Raw genomic sequence first — 20,330 nt, forward strand, 5'->3', positions numbered from 1 at the left:
TCACAGAGGAAACTGCCAGACATTCTACAGGACACAGAAAAAAAAAAAGACTGAGAGACTCTAGCCCTGTGTGCTGAAGACAGATGCCCCAACTTTACAAGAGAACTTTGGATGACTGTCCAGGCTGCCAGCTGTCTTTGTCTACCCTGCAAGACTCCTGAAAGTTGCTTGCATCCTTCTCCCATTTCTCAGGTAGTATTATATCCTTCTGAGGTCTTTGATGTAGTTGAAGACTAGTTATAATTTTCTAGTTATAATTTTCTTTAGTTATGATAAAAGATAAGTTAGATATGAAACCTTAGACTCACAAATATAAGATAGAGTATCTTCTTTAATTTTGCCAAATACAAATAGACTAAATATTGTAACTGTAATTCTTGCTAGATAACTTTTTTGCTATATAACTTTTGCTATATAATAATTCTTGCTATATAACTTTTGTCATATGTAATTTTACTATATGAAAGTTAAAACCTTCCTTTTTTTAAGAAAAAATAAAATAAAAGGGGAAGTGCTGTGGCTATCGCTCTGTATAAATAAAATGCTGATTGGCCAGTAGTCAGGCAGGAAGTATAGGTGGGACAAAGAGAGAAGAGAATTCTGGGAACAGGAAGGCTGAGTCAGAAAAACACTACCAGCCGCCGCCAGGACAAGCAGCGTGTGAAGATGCTGGTAAGCCACGAGCCACGTGGCAAGGTATAGATTTATAGAAATGGGTTAATTTAAGATAAGATAAGAACAGTTAGCAAGAAGCCTGCCATGGCCATACAGTTTGTAACCAATATAAGTCTCTGTGTTTACTTGTTTGGGTCTGAGCGGCTGTGGGACTGGCGGGTGAGAGAGATTTGTCCTGACTGTGGGCCAGGCAGAAAAACTCTAGCCATAGCTGGGACTAAAGGCATGTGCCGCCACCGCCCAGCTTGAACCTTGTCTTTTAACATATGGTTGATCAAAACACTCTGTTTTAGTATTTGCAAATATAGCAATGTCTCTATTTCTGGCTTGAAACTAAATCTTAAAATTTTTCCTCATTAAACCTTTACTTATAAAACGTATCTATATTTGGGTCTTTCATCAACTCTAAATTATTATTTTTTTAACATATCTGGGGTTGGGATTTTTCTTCTACAAAAATAAACAGTTGTCCTAATACCTCCAATGAATTATGTCCCAGGTCAGATCCGTTTCCATGTGAGCCATATGCTCTGGCTCCTTCCACCTCCTCAGTGCCTACATTCTCAGCATTATGTTCATCTAAACCGTTCTGGCTGCTCAGGACTGTGTTCCTCACAGGAATTTTAGATCAAGTCTACTAGGAACAGCTATTAGAATTTTGACCGAAATAGTGCTGTGTTTAGATTGACTTGAGAGCTGTCAGTCTTAAAATGGTATTTGACTGGTTCTCATCTACTTATACATTATTTCTAATCATTTTTACTGTTCTCACAGTTAGTGACCTTAGGTCAATTCTAATATCACGTAACAAATCCTCAATATGTTATTGTCATGCTTTGTCGGAATTGTCAATAGAAATACTGATAGTGGAGATCCTTTCCTTATTCCTACCTTTAAAGTTTTTAAAATTCATCACACAATGTAGAAACTACAAAATGTCTGAGGTGCATTCACTCCAGCTCAAATACCTATTGCTTTATGAAGAAAGGGCTAGGTTGGCCCCCTAAGCCAAAGTATCTCCACATCATAACTATAGTCATGTGGGCCTCTCATGTGAGGCTGTGTGTGTGTAAGGGCGCAGGCAGCCCTCCCTGATCAGTGTGCTGTGGTCCTGATCACATGACCACAGCCATGCTACTCACTGATGTTCACTTTATGAACTATGGATGATTTAAGAATGCCAATTTTAATTCTAATACCAGGTTTCAGAGATCCTCAAAGTCCTAAAAGCAGATCCACAATACTGGGTTCATGTAAACATGTACAGACATACTCCTCAGACCCATCTAATATTCTGAATAAATCTGAGAAACCACACAAACCCTAGGACATTTACTCAACATTTTTGCCACATTACAAGTATTTGAAGAATTCTGACTTACTAGTCTGTGCAACAATATTGGTATGCTTTCTTAACATCGCAGCTGCAGTCTCAGACAGGGTCACAATTACTTCGAGGGCAAGCTGGCGCTGCATATTATTGAGGTTAGTGTCTCCACACAACTACAAAGACAAATTTGTGTACATTCAGTAATTTAGACAATTACTCGAGCCTAACAGAACATTTATTGAGGGATTTAACTTGCCTTTAGACTTAGCTGTAGAGTTGCTTCTAAGTGAGGGCGCAAATACTTTGGAACAGTATCCGCAATCTCAACAAGAGATTTTAGGACCGAATCATCATTCTGGTAGCATGAGTCATTGACAGCCTGCAAATGACAAAACAGAAAACAAATGGTATATGCTCAAGACTCACCTTGTGATAAGATGCCTCATTAGCCAAAACATTCCTAAGAAGCACTAAATATTTGACTAATGCAATTAGGCAAATACAAATGTTCTACCTGGAGTCTAAAGGGTATCTTCCTTTTGAGGAATGTTAGACATACACACACAAAATAGACTTAAGCCCAAGTCATGGAAAAAGCAAACCAAAACCACAATGAAACAACATCTTGACTGTGGAAAAATGGCCTAACAACAACAAAACACTGGCTAGGACCTGTGAAGAGTGAAGTTAGACACATTGAAAACCTGTATGGAGTTTTCTCAAAACACAAAACCAAAAACCTAGAATACTAGCACTACCATTATAGTCTAGCCACCCTATCACTGGGTGACACACACACACGTAAAGAAATTAAAAATCAGTATGTGATTAAGGCACGGCCTATAATCCCAGCACACAGGAGATAGAGGCAGGAGGATCAAGAGTCCAAGGCCAGCATCAGTGACAAGAGATCTTATCTTCCAAACCCAACAAACGACCCCTTAGGATTTTCTCTGCAATATACCAATACCCACCCCAAACAGAGTCAGCATGTGGAAGGGATAGCTGCACTGCACATACTGCAGCCTACTCAACGACTAAGATGTGAAGTTCCAGACAGCCAAAAAACCGAGACTGTCATTTCAGCAACATGAATGGACCTGAATACAATAACAGTGAGGGCTGGAGATGTGGCTCAGTGATTAAAGGCACACGCTGTCGATCATGAGGACTAGAGCTTGAATCCTGGCACCTACACTGGCAGTCACAAACACCGTGACTCCACCACCACAAAGGAATCGGACATCCTCTCCTCTCTGTGAGCACGTGCATGCAAAGAAAGTGAAATAAATCTTACACCAGGTTTTAGTCACAACCGTCAAGAAGAAGCAGGAGCAGGAGGATCTCTGTGAGTTCCAACAGAGCCTGGTCTATGTAGAGCGGTGGCTCTCAACCTGGGGTAGCAAATCTCTGGCAAACTTCCATCTCCAAAATATTTACATTAAGATTCTTAACAGTAGCAAAATCGTTATGAAAAGCAATGAAAATAATTTTATGGCTGGAGGTCACTACAACATGAGGAGCTGTATTAAAATGATGCTGCATTAGGGAGGTTGAGAACTACTGATGTGGAGGGTTATAGGCCAGCCAGGGCTATGTAATGGGACCCACATGATGGAAGGAGAGAAGCAATTCTCTCAAGCTATCCTTTTATTTACACATGTACACTCGCATGCACGCACAGAGGGACCCTCGTCTAAAAACAATAAACAGAATCAACAAAATAAAAACAGCACCGTCTCACTTACACAAGAGTGGCTGTCAGAGCCTGACAGCTGTGTAGGAGAAGGATGGGCAATGGCTAACGGGCAGTGTCTATCACTGGACGAAGGCTTAACTGCCAGTGCTCTGCAGTGTGGTAGGGAAACTAGCTGACAACCACCAAGTGATGGCATCTGCTATTTCAAAATAGCTCGCAGGAAGGATTTTCAACGTTCCAATTACAAAGAAGTAATAAATGACCAACAGGTTTGCCAATTACTCTGTGTTCATGTACTGAAACGTCACACTGCAACCATGAGTATCTATGTCACGCTAAGCGAGAACTAAAACCAGTGACAACACAAAACCACAATAAAACTGAAGGTTGTCATCTATTTCTTTTTTAAAACCAGACAAAACCCTCCAGAATGTCCTTTCCTTACCCCATGTCTTAGTCTTTTTCATACACACAATGAAAGCTAGTTTCTATGATACACTTAGTACCCAGGCCGGAGTTATGTCTCAGTGGAGAAAGATGTCTGCTGCCAGGTCTAACAATTGGAAGGAGAGAAGCAATTCTCACAAGCTATACTTTGACCTCCACACTCGTGTGTATACACACAGAGACAGACACCAGTAACAATATAGGAAAGAAGGTACCCAACATTACCATTTGATTTCTAGTTGACTGAAGTTTGGTCACTGTGCAAATCATTCAAATGCATGTATTTTCTATCTACGATTAATTTCTGGTGAGTAATCCTAACTTACTTTAAATCTATACACTCAAGAAGTAACCTGAAATTTCAGATAACGAAAAAAAATAACAGCATGTTACACCCTAAAGTCCCCCCCCCCTTTTTTTTTTTGTTTTTTTGAGAGACAGGGTTTCTCCGTGTAATTTTGGTGCCTGTCCTGGTTCTCACTCTGTAGATCAGGCTGGCCTTGAACCTTGAACTCACAGAGATCGGCCTGGCTCTGCCTTCTGAGTGCCGGAATTAAAGGCGTGCACTATGTTCAATGTGACAACGTGGGAGGAAAAGTCACTAAATCTAGTTAGGAACTTCTGTCACGTGGAAACCTTAAAGTTCAGCTTCTCCAAATCCCAATCCAGTGGTCCTCAACCAGAGTGCAACTCCTCTAGCAGACAGCTCTTGCTTGCCATGTGACTAAGGTCAACAAAGGTCAAGGACAGAGACACACTGCCTCTGGGCCTCAAAGGTTTATGAGAGAGAGCCCTGGCAATGGTGGCGCATGGTTTTAATCCCAGCACTCGGGAGGCAGAGCCAGGCGGATCTCTGTGAGTTCAAGGTCAGACTGGTCTACAGAGTGAGATCCAGGACAGGCATCAAAACACAGGAAACCCTGTCTTGAAAACAAAACAAAACAAAGCAAAAGGTTTGTAAGGGAATCACAAGACTTTCTCTTCATAGATCTCCCATGATCACTAATGCCAACTATTTCTAAAAATGGGAAATCGTATGATCTGAGCCTAGAATCTAGCAACTTATTTTTAGCTTTAGTTGTATCCACAGGTTGAACCACTTACAACCACAAATAGAGGGAAAACTGTGCATGCAGTGAACGTGCACAAACTTTTTTTGAGTCAAGGTCTCACTATTTTAACTCTGGCTGGCCTGAGCTCAGAGCTCCTACTGCCTCTGCATCCCAAGTGCTGAGATGTACAAGTGGGTTACCTCACCCAGCCCAGTCTTCTCACCACTGTTTTGCTGTGGGATGTATGGCAAATGTGTTGCTAATTAATCAATAAAACACTGACTGGCCGTTGGCTAGGCAGGAAGTATAGGCGGGGCAAGGAGGAGAATAAAGTTGGGAAGTGGAAGGCTGAGTCACAGACACTGCCAGCCGCCACGATGAGAAACAGCTTGTGAAGATGCCGGTAAGCCACGAGCCATGTGGCAAGGTATAGATTAAAGGAAATGGATTAATTTAAGCTGTAAGAACAGTTAGCAAGAAGCCTGCCACGGCCATACAGTTTGAAAGCAACATAAGTCTTTGTGTTTACTTGGTCGGGTCTGAGAGGCTGTGGGACTGGCAGGTGAGAGAGATTTGCCCTGACTGTGGGCCAGGCAGGAAAACTCAAGCTACAAATGGCGTCCAACGTGGTGGCAAGAGTTTCCACCTAAAAACTGAGAAAAAAGATTCTAAAACGGAGCTAAAAACAGCTTCCTAATTGTCTCTCTCAAATAAGCGGCAGCTGCTGGTTTCAGCTACTGGTGGGTTCCTGGCGTGCGTGCTCAACCTGCAGTATGGCGGGAATCAGGCCTCTTCAAGTGGCACATTAAGCTGCATGGTGGATTTAGACTTTGACAGTACAAAACAAAAAAAGAGGTTTCTGGACTACACGCTGCTTGGATAAAAGAATAGACCCACGATAGCTCCCAGAGCTGGTGGTAAACGTAGCCATGTTGGGAAGCTGAGGTGGGCGGAGCCAGCAGCCACAGCTGCTGCAGTTTAAGGCAAGAGATTCACAATAAGACAGATTCAGATGTAATAGTTTACAATGTGTGTAAAAGATACGTAGGCTTGAAAGAGACAAAAAAGGCGATATATAGAGTTATAGAAACAAATACATAGTTTTAAAAAATAAAGTCATTAAAGAGACAGTAAAGGTAGTATAAAAAATAAGCCACGTAAAAATGGATATTACACAGAGAATCTGGATTGTGTTGTCTTTGGGATTCTTAACTGCAGAGAAATATTTGATTGTAAAGGAAGCTGAGCTAAACCAATATGTATACTTTAAAGATACCTTGACTTCAAAATTTGGATATAAGGATATGTTGCTTTGGAAAAGAGTCTCTTTTGTTTCCACAGAAAGCCAGAGGCTATGGATTTGTTCAAGATTAAGATACATCAGGTTTGACCAGCCAAGACCCCCTGAAGGTCTCCGATGACACCATGGCCCAGATGATCCAACATCCAGAATGGTTTGAAGGCATCTGGCTCAGACGATACAGCCTCATGGACTATTCCATAATTCTAAATTTTTCTTTGTTTCCCCATAAGATACAGCGCCCCCTTCCAGCAGGAAGTAGTAAGAGAAGCTACGCCCAAATTCCCAAATTATATGTAATTTTACTTTGTTAAGGTTAAAACCTTCCTTTTTGGAAAAAAAAAAGGGGGGGAAGTGCTGTGGGATGTATGGCAAATGTGTTGCTAATTAATCAATAAAACACTGATTGGCCGTTGGCTAGGCAGGAAGTATAGGCGGGGCAAGGAGGAGAATAAAGCTGGGAAGTGGAAGGCTGAGTCAGAGAGACACTGCCAGCCGCCACGATGAGAAACAGCTTGTGAAGATGCCGGTAAGCCACGAGCCATGTGGCAAGGTATAGATTAAAGGAAATGGATTAATTTAAGCTGTAAGAACAGTTAGCAAGAAGCCTGCCACGGCCATACAGTTTGAAAGCAACATAAGTCTTTGTGTTTACTTGGTCGGGTCTGAGAGGCTGTGGGACTGGCAGGTGAGAGAGATTTGCCCTGACTGTGGGCCAGGCAGGAAAACTCAAGCTACACTGTTTCCCAAAGAATACAACTTCTTTTTTTTTTTTTTGGTTTTTCAAGACAGGGTTTCTCTGTGTAGCTTTGCGCCTTTCCTGGAACACACTTGGTAGCCCAGGCTGGCCTCGAACTCACAGAGATCCGCCTGGCTCTGCCTCCGGAGTGCTGGGATTAAAGGCGTGCGCCACCACCGCCCAGCAAGAATACAACTTCTTAAACACACAACACTTGCCTCCTGCTAGGTATTAGAAGCAATACATAAGATTTCAAGCACATCAGAATACACAAGGTCATATGCAAATTCAGCAACATTTTAATGTAAAGGGCTTTGGTGTCTGCATGGAGTACGATATACACATGCTCACATCTATGGAGGCCAACACCAGGCATCTTCCCTTATAACTTCCCACCTTAATTTTTACAACAGCATTTCTCATTGAACCTGAAGCTTGCCTTTGAGCTAGAATGGCTGTTCAGTGAACCCCCTGGTTCCATCCACCTTGTCTCTGCCACTGTGGTGCTAGGATCCAAACTGAGCCATGTGCCCAGGCCCCACGTCAGGAAATCTTACCAACAGTAAAAGCAAAGTGGTGCTTGATTTTTCAATGCTGTCTTTAATCTGTCCAGTTTTAGCTATGTGCACAGATCACAGGCCGTTTTGTCTGATAAGTCTTCTAGGGTAGTTGTGCTTAAGCACTTGCTTGTAGAAGAGCATTGCATTTTATTTCTTCTTCATACTTAGTATAGGCACATATACTAGCATTTAAAAAATGTACTTGCACAACTGAGTTGTGCCACATGCAATTTCATTTTAGGGTAACACCTATTTGCCAAAATACAGGTGTTTGGTGTTGGACAAGACTGAGAATCACTACAGTACCCAAACCAATCTTTGATTTGTGACTAAGGCAGGAGGCAGCCTTAGAATATTAACTTGTCATTGGGAGCTAATAACCACAAACTAATCATGAACTTAACAGTTTATGATTTGTGGCCGAGTGAACAACACTCTGTAGTCCTGTTAATTCTCTCACTTCTTAGGACGGTACTCTTAGAAAAGGTTGCTCTTTCTGCTTTAGCTTCTCCTTGTACAAGGGAATTTGAACCTCATAGGCTATTTGGTAAATTAATAAGAAGTGCTTATATTAGTTCTACAACAGAAAAATCTTTGAACTATTAAAGACTAAAGAAGCCTTTTAGGGTTGGAGATGTAGCTCAACTAGTGTTTGCCTAGTATGCAGGGAACCCTGTATTCCATTCTCAACACCTCATAAAACTGATGTAAAATTCCGGACTTAGGTAGAGTCAGAATGATCAGAAGTTCAAAGTCATCCTTGACTACATAGCAAGTTAAGAGGCAAATGCAGGCTACCTTGGATCTTCCCTCAAAAAACAAAACCATAAAAAACCCTAAAGAACAATCAGTAAAAATTTTCCCCAATCTTTCAACAGCACTCAGAAGAATTTTGAGTTTGAGGCAAAGCTAGGCTATTAGGCCCTGTCTCAAAAAAAAAAAAAAAAAAAAATTCAAGGGGCCAGAGAAATGGCTCAGCAGGTAAAGGGGACTGCAGCCAAGACTGACAATCTGAGTTCAATCCCCAGGACCCACAGAATGGAAAGATAAAATGAATTTTCCCATTTGTCTTCTGATGCCCACACATCAGACGCCCTTTCAAGGGCAGTAAATATAGGCTCAATGGGCACATATCTCCATGCTCACTACTGTGTTGCTAATACAGCACTTAGAGGCAATAAACACTGACTGAATAAATGAAGCAACAAACTATACAACTGATGAAAATTTAATCTCTTGGAAACCAACATAAGGTACGACTGTCTATTCAAAGGTGTTTTCTTACCTGTAAGAATCCAGGTAGCAAGTCTGCAAAGTGTTTGAAGAGAGCAACATTATGCTCGTTGGCAAGTATAAAGGCGGCTGTAGCTCTGGCAGACAACGTCCGGATCTAAAAGGGAGGTCACATGTGAGAACGTTTTGGCAGATTCAAGCTGATCCTTCAACAGTGACTCTGGCATTTATATTTTAAGGTATAAAAGCAAAAATGGGGGGAGGTGTTGGCAAGACGGTTAAGGAGGTAACAGTGCTGGCTGCACAAGCCTGATCCCCAGCACCCACATAAAGGCTGAAGGAGAAAATCGACTCCTGAAAGTTGCCCCCTTCTTGTTGGCGTGAGCATGCCAACACTCACATACCTACAGGAATAAAACTGAAAAAGAAAAAGAAAAAGAAAGCAAAGTAAAAATAGCCTTTTACTTCATTAACTCGGTTCACAGGTTAGACTTGAAGTAGGTGGTAACGTTAGTGGCAGTGAAATTCCTTACCGAAGGATGTTCTTGATCTTGCATACACTGAACTAACATCCGTTTGATGACGTCCAAATAGTGCTGTTGTTGGTTCCCAAAAATTCCAGGAAAGTTCCTAAAAAATGATTCAAAAAAGTCCTTAAACACTATACCATATCTTTGCAAAGTGTGGACTAAACCTGATTAAACCACATTCATCAGTCCTTGAGAGGACACCCAGCCCAGGCTTCAGGTGGCCTTCTCTCGGCACGGAGGAAAGGTCAACAACATGGCAACCGAGGCTGCACAAAGACCACTGGACAGCCACTCCAGGCCGTGCTGCACCTTTCACCTGCCTCAGCCACAGGACGCTCCAATGTGTAGGACCTGTAGTCCCCAGACTCTGACCACCTCTTCTTTCTAGTCTGGTGATGCAGGGCACTCAAGCTGTTCTACATTGCATTGGAAATACATTTTTCCTGAATCTGGATAAGGTCAATTTGACAACTACAGCAGGGATATGGTGTCTAAAAACCGTCATATACTGCTTACAACTTGCAAGGTTATAAACAGGGAGTTTTAAACACAGCAGACACCGTGTAACAGAAAACCGTCAGAACGCTGAGCTCCAATCACTACTCCTAAACACACAGAAGCTCATCAAAATATTCTAATACAGGGCTACGAAAGACCCAGAAAACACTTCCCATAGCATCCCATCTTTAAAATATCACCACCAAAGTGGTGTTCCTGAACTTACAGTTGGTCCTGTGTTCAAATAAATGAGTGGGAAAATTCCAGAATTGTCAGAAACACACAAAATTGCCAATTGTGAAATGTGCAGCCATTTTTCCTTTCAAACCCATTTCTAAAACAAATACAAAACTTAAGAAATGATTTTAACTCTCAAAGCTGTGGGCTAAAACAATCAGCTAAAATGTTTTCGGTGTTAATGACCACAGTCTTCAGAATATTAGAACAGGTTATATACCAAAATATGTGAAGGGCAGCTTCCCGGAGTCCCATGTTTTGTGAGCTGACTGAGTCAAAGAGGAACTTCAAACCTTCAGGCCACTGGTTGTTGCCGTCCTCATCTACAATACAAAGTCCAGGCATGAAGTGTGCAACTCAAACTTCAAAATACTACGTGTGAATCAAAACACAGACTAGTGCAAATGCCACCTGTGCGGAAGACTCCATGAAGTCTTCTAAGCGCGGACAGCACTGCAGGCTGAAGAGCACAACTGTGCACCCACAGCTTAGGTTGCAGAGAGCACTGCTTAGGCTCAGGCTGCAGAGGCAGCTCATTTGCATAAGCAGTTGGTCATAAATGCACGCACGCACGCAAGCATGTTGTTAGGCAGAGCCAAACTTGAAATCAAAGTAATTATCACTTTCAAACTGGAGAAAACACCAGGAACCCCAGAACCCACGGAGGGAGTTGACACACATTAGTTTCCTCAGGCAGTCTCACTGTCTATTCCCAGACTGGCCTTGTCCTCTGTCACCGCAGTCACATGACAGCATACTGTGCAGTCTAAGTGCTATCAGGTACCATCCACCTTCACTTAACAAGACTGAAAAATATGAATTTTAAGCCAGACCTGGTGGTTCAGGCCTAAAATCCTAATTCCTCAGGAGGCTAGGACAGGAAAACTACAAGTTCAAGGCCAGCTTAGGGATAGTGGTAAAGTAGTCTTTGCCTAGCAGCTCTCAATAGCCTAGCATGTATGAGGCTTTATATTCAACCCTCAGTACTGCAAATGGGGGAACAATTTAGCAAAGAATGGACTCCAGGCAATCTGTAATCCCAGCACTTAGGAGGCTGAAGGAAAAGGACTGCCCCATGCATGTTAAAGGCTAGCCTGGACATGTAAGAGTAAACATACAAAGTACCATGCTCCTTAGGAGACTCACTGCTCACACTGGCACAAGTAACTGTCTACGAGTGAGGCCAGCCCAGGCACCACAGTGAGTCCTGTTTTTGTCTTCTCTCCTTTTACTATTCTCTTTCTATCCCCCCATTATCTTTAATTTTAAAAAGTTGGACGTTAAAGACAGAACAGAGCTCCTGCTCCTTACTTCCACTTGTGGTTCAGGCATTAAATCCTAAGCCTTGAGCATGCTAGTCAAGTACTCTACCACTGAGTCACACCCAGGCCAACAAAATACCAACCTAAGGGTGACAATACCCCCACCTCACACTTTACGAGCTTTCCCGGGGGCTTTAGTTGTAGCTCAGTGGTAGAATGATTGTCTGGCATGTATGAGGTTGTGTTCCCAACTGAGGAAGGAAAAAAAATCCTTAAAATATTGGCACAGTAACACATGCCTGTAATCCCAGCACTTGGGATATGGAGGCAGTTAGCAAGTTCAAAGCAAGCTTGTGCTGTATGAGACCCTGAATCACAAAAACAAAAAGTCTACATTGGCACTCTGAATAGCAATTGTTAAAAGTATTAGAATTAGATTTCATAAACTTCTGTAATTTTTGGCTTTAAATGTAGACTCTATAATCATAATCATTGTGGAAGAACAGTTCTTTGGTATCTATAAATATTCTAAACTATTACAGTTTGGGTGTAAAATAAAAAGGACCAGTAAAGCTGGGCATGGAGACTCTCACCTGCTCCCTCAGCACTCAGGAAGCTGGGGGAGGACTCATGTGAGTTTGAGGTCTGCTGGCCTCTACAGAGACTGACTCAAGAGGTGAAAGGAGAGAAGAGGAAAAAGGGCCAGGGGTATTAGTACACACTTGTAACCCAGCAGGCAGAAGGGACAGGGCATTGTGCCTTCCAGGTCAATCTGAGCTACAGGGAGGTCTAGGACAACTTAAGATTAATCAAGGCTCTGTCTCAAAAACCACGCAAACTAACAAACGCAAGCAACGAGCACACCCTTCCCCCACTGTACACACACCTATTAGATTCCTGGCCAATTCTGCAGCAATGTCACAAATTTTCTTCCTCATGCTGGATTGTGTTTCCATCTGAATAATCATTAGCAGTTCACTCTTGATGGCAGTCTGGACATCGGATGGAAGAGTTGGGTAGACTTCATCAAATGCAGAGGACAAAAGACGTCTCAGGAGAACAGCGGCCATTTGTCTAGCCTATAAATAGATAACACTGTTATTAACCTCATGACTTTCCAGAGGAAACATTTCCAACCCTCTGCCATTGACAGGTTTCACTGCCCTACTTTTACATTCATTTCAAAGCACCCTTTAGTTTTTAGAAACATGTAACTCTTGAATAGTCACAATAGTCTCTCTATCTAGAAAGCACAGGTAAGAAACCAACACTTGAGAATTCAATGGAACATCTTGCCTTGATACTCTGAGAGGACTGTCCAGCACCTGCCCACCTGGCTTTGCTCTACAGCAGAAACCTTTCCTACCTAACCTTCTGCTCAGTTTGGACTATTCTCATCACGTAGCTGTCCTTCTTCATTTAGTCTCTTTGGTAGAACGTTATGAAATCTATTTATCTTTATGATTCTCTAGTTGAGCAAAACCCACAGGTTCCCAGTATCTACCCAGTGTTGATCAATCTCAATGGATACATTCTTAGATTCCCATTTCAAATCTGTGGAGAACTTCTTATTTATGATGGCTTCTGTGTGATCGTCCTCGAGTTTAAGAGAAGCTGAGGCAATGCCACAATCAAGATGTGGAGGCCAATCGACAGCCACTGTCTAGTTCACAGTGTTAGAGCCAGCTTGTCAACCGGCTAGCTAACGGCTAGCTGTTGCTATGACAATCACCCTGTGAGCTTCTTCACCCCATTTTGAACGACACAAAGTATAGAAGCACACTGGCTGTCGTGTATTCTGTAAAAGGGGGAGGGCTTATTTCATACAGTTTTCTAAGGGTGACAATCAAACATCACCAGAAGCATTTACATGTAGTGTAACTGCTCAAAGAAACCTCTGTGACCTTTCTATATATGCAAGGTGAGTAGGATCTCTAGACTTTCAACACTTGCCAAAGTAAGAGATATCCAATACTATCAGGATATTACTTTATGGTAGGAAACAATGAAAATTAGGTACTAAACATTCAAGAGTAGCAAAGAGCCCAGTAAATAGCTCCATTTTACCACAGGGGAAATGCATTAAAATTCCAGTACATCTGAATCTAATTACATTAGATAAGTCACTAAAAATAATAACTCTCTGGCTAGGCAGATACAGGAGACTGCCACAAGTTTAAGGCTGGTCTGGGCTATACTGTGAGACTTGATTTTCTTTTAAAGAAGGTGGGCTGAAGGGAGGCTCAGTTGGCAAAGTGCTTGTAAAAGGCCAGGTATGTAACATATGCTTATAATCCCAGCACTGGGAGACCAGAGCCAGGAGAAACTAACTGGCTTGCTGACCAGTCAGTCTAGCCAAATCAGTAAGTTCCAGGTTCAGTGAGAGACCCTATCTCAAAAAATAAAGTGGAATGCAATTATGGAAGACACCTGAAATCAACCTCTGGCCTCCAATACACAGGTACACACAGAGGAACACATACATATTTTAAAGACAAAGATCTGGGATGTCTCTTTTGTGCTTAAATCTACATTAAAATGGTCCCCCCCCCTTTTTTTTTTCCGAGACAGGGAGGGTTTCTCTGTGTAGCTTTGCGCCTTTCCTGGAACTCACTCTGTAGCTCAGGCTGGTAAGATGGTCCTTCTTAAATAAATAAGAAAGAAAGATAAGACAGCTGGGTGTGGTGGCATACGCCTTTAATCCCAGCTGAAGGCTCCCCACCCTACCCAGGTCCCCAAGGCAGACGGAGCTCTGAGTTCAAGGTCAGCCTAGTCTACAGAGCGAGTTCCAGAGCAGCCAGGTCTACAGAGACCCTAAAAACTGTTCTCATGCTTCTCTTCAGCACATGAATTTCATCTAGAGATGGCCATATGCATATATTTTATAAATATATTTTCAAAATATGTGATTAACATTAAAATGTGTGGGAGGGGCTGGAGATGGCTCAGCAGTTAAAGGCACTTGCTGTTCTTGAGGAAAGCCTGGTTCCATTCCCAGCACCCACATGCTGGTTCACAACAATCCATAGGCACATATGTGGTGCACACATATACAACACTCACGTATACTAAGTAAATCTAAAAATTTCCCCCAAATACTTTGTGAATAGAACTTTCTTTCTTTAGAATGAGACAGTTCAATGAAAGAAACCAATTTTTATAGCTACAGAAATGATTTGCTGTGTGTGATGCCAAGCACCTAGGTAGAGGTGGTAGGACTGTAAATTTCCAGGTCAGCCTAGGGTACACTGATCCCCATCTCAAAACTAAATAAACAAATTTTTAAAAACGTAGTTATACATAACACTACTGACTTTTATCTACCTTAAAAATGTCTATGTTGTAAAAAGAAAATTCTAATACTTAGTAACTAATCATTAAAATTCTTATCAGCACTCTGACCATCACCTAACATTACAGTTTATTTCATGAGAATTATTTTCAAATATTAAAGTATTACCTCCTCAGCAGCTGTTGTATTTCTGATGGCTTGTAAGAGGAATGTGATCTTGGACTGGCCTGGGATATTCTCATAGGTTTCCTGCACGAGAGATAACGAAAGGTTGGAATACAATGTTAGAAAATCCTATGAGCAACCCAGTGCGGAAACCAAGAACGGGACGCAGGCAGTCAGGACTGATGGTGACAGTTTCTTCTGTGATATGAAGTATATTCTAGACAGGTGAGCAAAGAGCTCTCTACTCATCTCTTCATTTCTGTGTATTTTCAAAACTTATGTCCTCTGGGTCAACAAAAATTCATGTCCCACAATCATAAAAAAATTGACAAACATGGATCTAGAAAGATGGCTCAGTAGTTAAGAACACATGCTGCTCTTGCAGAGGACCTGGTTTGGTGATCAGCATGGACATTGTGGGTCTCAAAGCCTAATCCAGTTCCAAGAGCTCTGACACCTTCTTCTATTCTCCATGGGCACCAGGCATCCGTATAGATACATTAAAAAACAAACAAACAAACAAACAAACAAAAACAACAAAAAAAGACCTATAATATAGTACCACAAAATAAACGCGCACTTTGATATCACCAGATATTCTAGGGAACTACTTTATCTTGTCAACACTTTTGTAGATTATGGAGAGTTGATTCAAATCACAATTACAACATCAAATTAGATAAAGTAACAACAAAAAAAGGGAAAGTATCCAAATTCTTTATGCTGTATTTTCAGGGAAGGATTACTCTAATACATTATATAATTAAAAAAAAATCAAATGATTGTAGTCCAGAGAAATTTGCCCCTCCCAAAACCCAACAAACAAACGAACAAACAAACAAACACACAAATAACCAGTGTTGAATCTGGATCTGTTCAAAAAGGTTTTGTGAGTCAGAGGGCTTTCCTTTCCCTTTTCTAGCACCAGAACAAACTTGTTAGGCCATAAAAAGGTAGACGACAGCAGTCAGAAGCAAAGAGCACAAACTGGCTGTTCACTGCCAGTCAGCCCTGAAAACATACATAGAGTACCAGAGACTGAGCAGGCCAGATTCAGGAATATATATGCACATACACATATGCATGCAGTAACAACTAGCTTGTCTGTTTGTTTGTTTTTCTTTTTTTACAGTCCCAAATTTGAAGGAGAGCAGGAAAGGGTACATGGGAGGGTTTGGAAGGAACAAAGGGAAGGTAGAAACGTAATTACATTAAAATCTCAAAATGTAAACAAATTGTTAGAATAGATCCCAAACAAGCCTCAACTTATTGACAAGAATTCATGCCTAACAACGGGCCTCTTTTACTGAACACTGAATCATTTAAGTACATTTGGAATACTTTACCTGGAAAAGCCTTTAGTAACCGATCTCTTTCCACCTGCCTAAAGTAGATATTAACTTCTTAGCAAGTCTAAGTTTGAAGAGCTTGCCTGATGTCCCTAGATTTTCAAAACTGACATAGGAGGACAATTAAGGTTACCTATGTCCCACGTGTCCCTTATGCCCTTCTAAGCTCTTCCTAGTGTCTCTGGGAAACTGACAGACAAGGTGGTCAAGTTTCATCCCTTGAATGACTTAAGATGATGAGAACAAGGACAGAAACCTCGTCTTCCATAGCAACCATCCTTCCAGTCTCTCTGGGTTTCATTCCTGGGGGCTAGCGACTCAGACTTCTGTTTATACAGGGACACACTATTTCCAAACTCTTAAACATCTTAGTCGGAGGAAGGTGGACAAAGACCCTCAGGCCCACTGTAATAAACACAGGACCTAACAATGTGACAACCGTGCCGAAAGGTATGCACAGCTGAGAAGCTGGGCTGAATTTATTTATACAAAAATAAGATAATTTATGTAAAAGATATTCACAAGGCTGATTACAAAAATGGTTATGTATCTTGAAATTTTTCACTTAATTTTTAACCAAAGCAACTAAAAATCCAGCGAAGCTGTCACTAAAAAAAGGTCTCAGAGCTGGTTGTGGTGGTTCATGCCTGTAATTACAGCACTTGGAGACCAAATCGAGGGTAACACTGCCTGGAGTTCGAGGCCAGCCTGGGTCATAGGGTGAGACACTCTTGTCTAAAAAACAAAAATACAAATAATAAGCAAGCAACAAACTACCCTACCCCAAATAAAAAGCCCCAAACATAGGGAAGTCCTACAAAACAGGAACAATGTAATAAATATCTCTTCATTCCTTGCACCCAGCACTCAGACCCACTGGAGAGGCTACCAACCACGAACAAGTAAATCTCATTGGTCTGACAAGTTATTGAAAATGATTTCTCCCCTGGGCAATCATTCTTCAAAAACCCAGCATAATTCCTAAGGATTGCCATCTTTACCCAGGTGGGACTACTGGTGTCACTATGCCAGTTCTTACACAACATTAAGTCAAATATTCAATATGGTTCCAGGATGAATGGTTCATGATGGGAAAATTCAGTATGAATGGCATCGAACTCATAAAGAGGGTCTTGTCCATTTGTATGTTGCATTCACTTCAGAAGAGCAGCAAAGTAAGGCTTAGCAGAAGGAACAAGCTGGAGTCCAGCCTATCTTCTTAGCCTGGACAAAGTCACAAAAAGGCAGACATTGAATTTGTTCATTTTTCTATACCAAATATCCAGGACACTGAAATACAAGGACTATTCCTAGCATTACTACTCTGGCACGTCCAGTGTCCATTACTAGCTTGAGACAAACAAAATTTTGACCCTATTCGATCCCACTATACATAATCACAACATGTCAAGGTCTCTGGCTCCCCTTTCCCTGCCCACAAAGGAGAAATGTTAAGTACTCATCTCATTCATTCCATAAATATTTATGTCAGCTCCTCGCACGAGAAAATGCAAAAGAGGGAACAAGGAACTTCTACTTTGTAAACACCTCAGCTCCTTAATCAAGTATATTTTCCACTGTTACCCTTCCTCAACACAAATATTAATGAGGAGAAATATTAGGAATTAAAATTCATATACAATTAATAAATACACTATGTCAAATAAAAATGCCCAGTTATGAATACCATAAATGCCTTTGAATTGCCTGTCAATTATTTACTTAATTGCTTATTTGTGTTAATTATCGTATTCTGAGACACATGGGCATTCAATATTTTCTTTCTTTCTTTTTGCTTTGAAATAGGTCTCTATGTAGCCCTGGTTGGCAGGACTGGAACTCAATAGATCAGGCTGGCCTTGAACTCAAAGAGATCCTCCTGCCTCTGCCTCCCGGGTTCTGGAATTAAAGACATGTGCTACCACGCCCAGCTCAAAATCATTTCCTTAAATACCAGAAACATTTTCTGTAAAGTTGGAAAAGTCCTTGTAGATTTGGAAAAAAAAAAAAAAGTTTATTAAAGGGCTGTACAAATGGAGAAACATCCTAGAAGATTTAAAGTTTTTCAATCACTTCAACAAAGCACAATATGACTTTCATTGTATTTGAAAAGTAAAAGTGTGAGTAAAAGTGACCTCAGTCAAGAATTTGGTATTTATATGTCAACTAAGCATTTTATTTTGGTTGAGTAAATTACAAATATATTCACAGAACCCATGCCAACTTTTCAGCTCCAGCAAAACATTTCCATATTTGTTTTATCAGACTTAGGATTCAATTTTGTTTAGGTTACCTATAAAAAGGCTCATTTCCCCAGGGCAAAGAGGGGTGCTGAGAGCTTTTGAGCAGCCATTTTTCCTAAAATATTTCTTTTCTAGGAAACTTACAACTTAGTGGACTATATGGTGTCAAGGAGCCCCTCCCCCAAATTTACTCTTCTGTCAAACTAAGAAAAATACTGTATCACAATACTTGCTTTTTATATAAGTATGTTCTCAAGATGTATTAAGCAAAAATGTAGTATCTGAATGTTTTTGCTAGGAATAGAGACAGTATTAACAGTACTTATTTCCGATTGTTCTTTATGAGAAAATGTGCTGAATGCTACTAACTATCCCTAAAGTGATGTAAGAGATAAAAGATTTACAACAGGCACCAAATTGGAATTCAAGCTGAACCAGACACTGGTATTTAGTTCAATAGAAGAGAGATTCCCCACCAGGCTTGACAATAGAGACTTAAGCAACTGGAGGGAAGGGGGAGAATTAAACTAGCTTACTAATTACAATGCAGTTCTGCTCTGCAACACATGGAAATTTCTATTATAGGGTGGGATTAAGAACTTGCTTTGGTTTAAAAAAATTTCCTCGAGTTTGCAGAGAGTATCAAATGTTTAGCATCATCATATCCCAAGTGCAAATTGTTGCAAGTAATACACGCATACTACTTCTAAATACATATACTACCTTAAAAATAAACCTTGCAAAGCATGCATAGACAAGAATACATGTACTTGTATGAGCAGTACTCTCTGAAGACACTAGAAGCATCGGCTACCCATTCATAAGAAGATGAGGATATAAATAATGCACTTTATCTAATGGATGGTCTTCTAGGTGACAATGTGAAATGAACTGAGTGGAAAATCCAAATTGCAGAATGTGTTCTGTAAACCCATTCAAAATAACACTGATGTACACATCAGTGATGCTTGTTACGATACATTTCCAAGGAAGACTCATTTAATACTAACGTGGAGAATGGGTTAAAAACTGTATTGTTTTAATTTCACCCCATACATTGTATATTTCATGAATAAGGAGGGCATGGAAACATGTTCGAAATCCCAACACTCAGGAAGCATAAGCAGGGGTATGCCACAAGTTTGAGGGCCTGTGTAAACTACAAACCTGGTCATCTCCCCTCCCCCCAGAATTAATTTTTTTTTAAATAAAGACACAGTTTAAAGCTCCGTTTCATACCGAAGTTTCCAACACATTTACTTACTAAACTAAGTGTGACCGGAATATCCTTTCTACTCAAAGCAGAATTAACTGTTTTAAAAGACAGCTCTCAACTTTAGACCGATAAATACAAAAGACATGCCAACTTCACTAGCTATATGTAAAATACATCTTGGGTCTGTAAAGGTATCCAAAAACTCTTCAGCGAGTCTCCCAAAAACTTCTGACACATGGTCGCAAAGAACACGTATCAACTTTCCTAGAAGTTACCACACAAAAATCCCGGTTTCAACATTAACAATGTATCATCCGTCTTCTAGTCAACCAACAGTCTTACTGTTAGCTTGCAAAACGGCTTACAATTGCATGTGAAATGAAACTCACTGGAACTCAGGCTGACAACGATTTGGGTTATACGAAAAGAAATGGTACCGGCCCAGTTAGACAACCACAGTCCCCAGTACATCCCATTTATAAACCCTAATCTCTGGAGATCAA

The 20,330-nt window shown here is 40.9% G+C and overlaps 1 protein-coding gene across 4 annotated transcripts in view; it reads right to left on the minus strand.

Annotated features, from left to right (window-relative positions):
• The window catches only part of Ipo5 (importin 5), a 54,542-nt gene that overhangs the window by 22,975 nt on the left and 11,237 nt on the right, over positions 1-20,330 (minus strand). For all 4 annotated transcript variants that reach the window (XM_059273192.1, XM_059273189.1, XM_059273190.1 and 1 more), the window contains 7 exons: positions 15,023-15,103; positions 12,449-12,641; positions 10,521-10,623; positions 9,569-9,665; positions 9,088-9,192; positions 2,262-2,384; positions 2,058-2,178 (listed from right to left, as the gene is read on the minus strand). In XM_059273192.1, coding sequence (XP_059129175.1) covers positions 2,058-2,178; positions 2,262-2,384; positions 9,088-9,192; positions 9,569-9,665; positions 10,521-10,623; positions 12,449-12,641; positions 15,023-15,103 — 823 coding nt within the window. The remainder of the gene's footprint in view (positions 1-2,057; positions 2,179-2,261; positions 2,385-9,087; positions 9,193-9,568; positions 9,666-10,520; positions 10,624-12,448; positions 12,642-15,022; positions 15,104-20,330) is intronic.

The sequence above is a fragment of the Peromyscus eremicus genome, chromosome 9, assembly GCF_949786415.1.
Source record: "Peromyscus eremicus chromosome 9, PerEre_H2_v1, whole genome shotgun sequence".
Lineage (NCBI taxonomy): Eukaryota > Metazoa > Chordata > Mammalia > Rodentia > Cricetidae > Peromyscus > Peromyscus eremicus.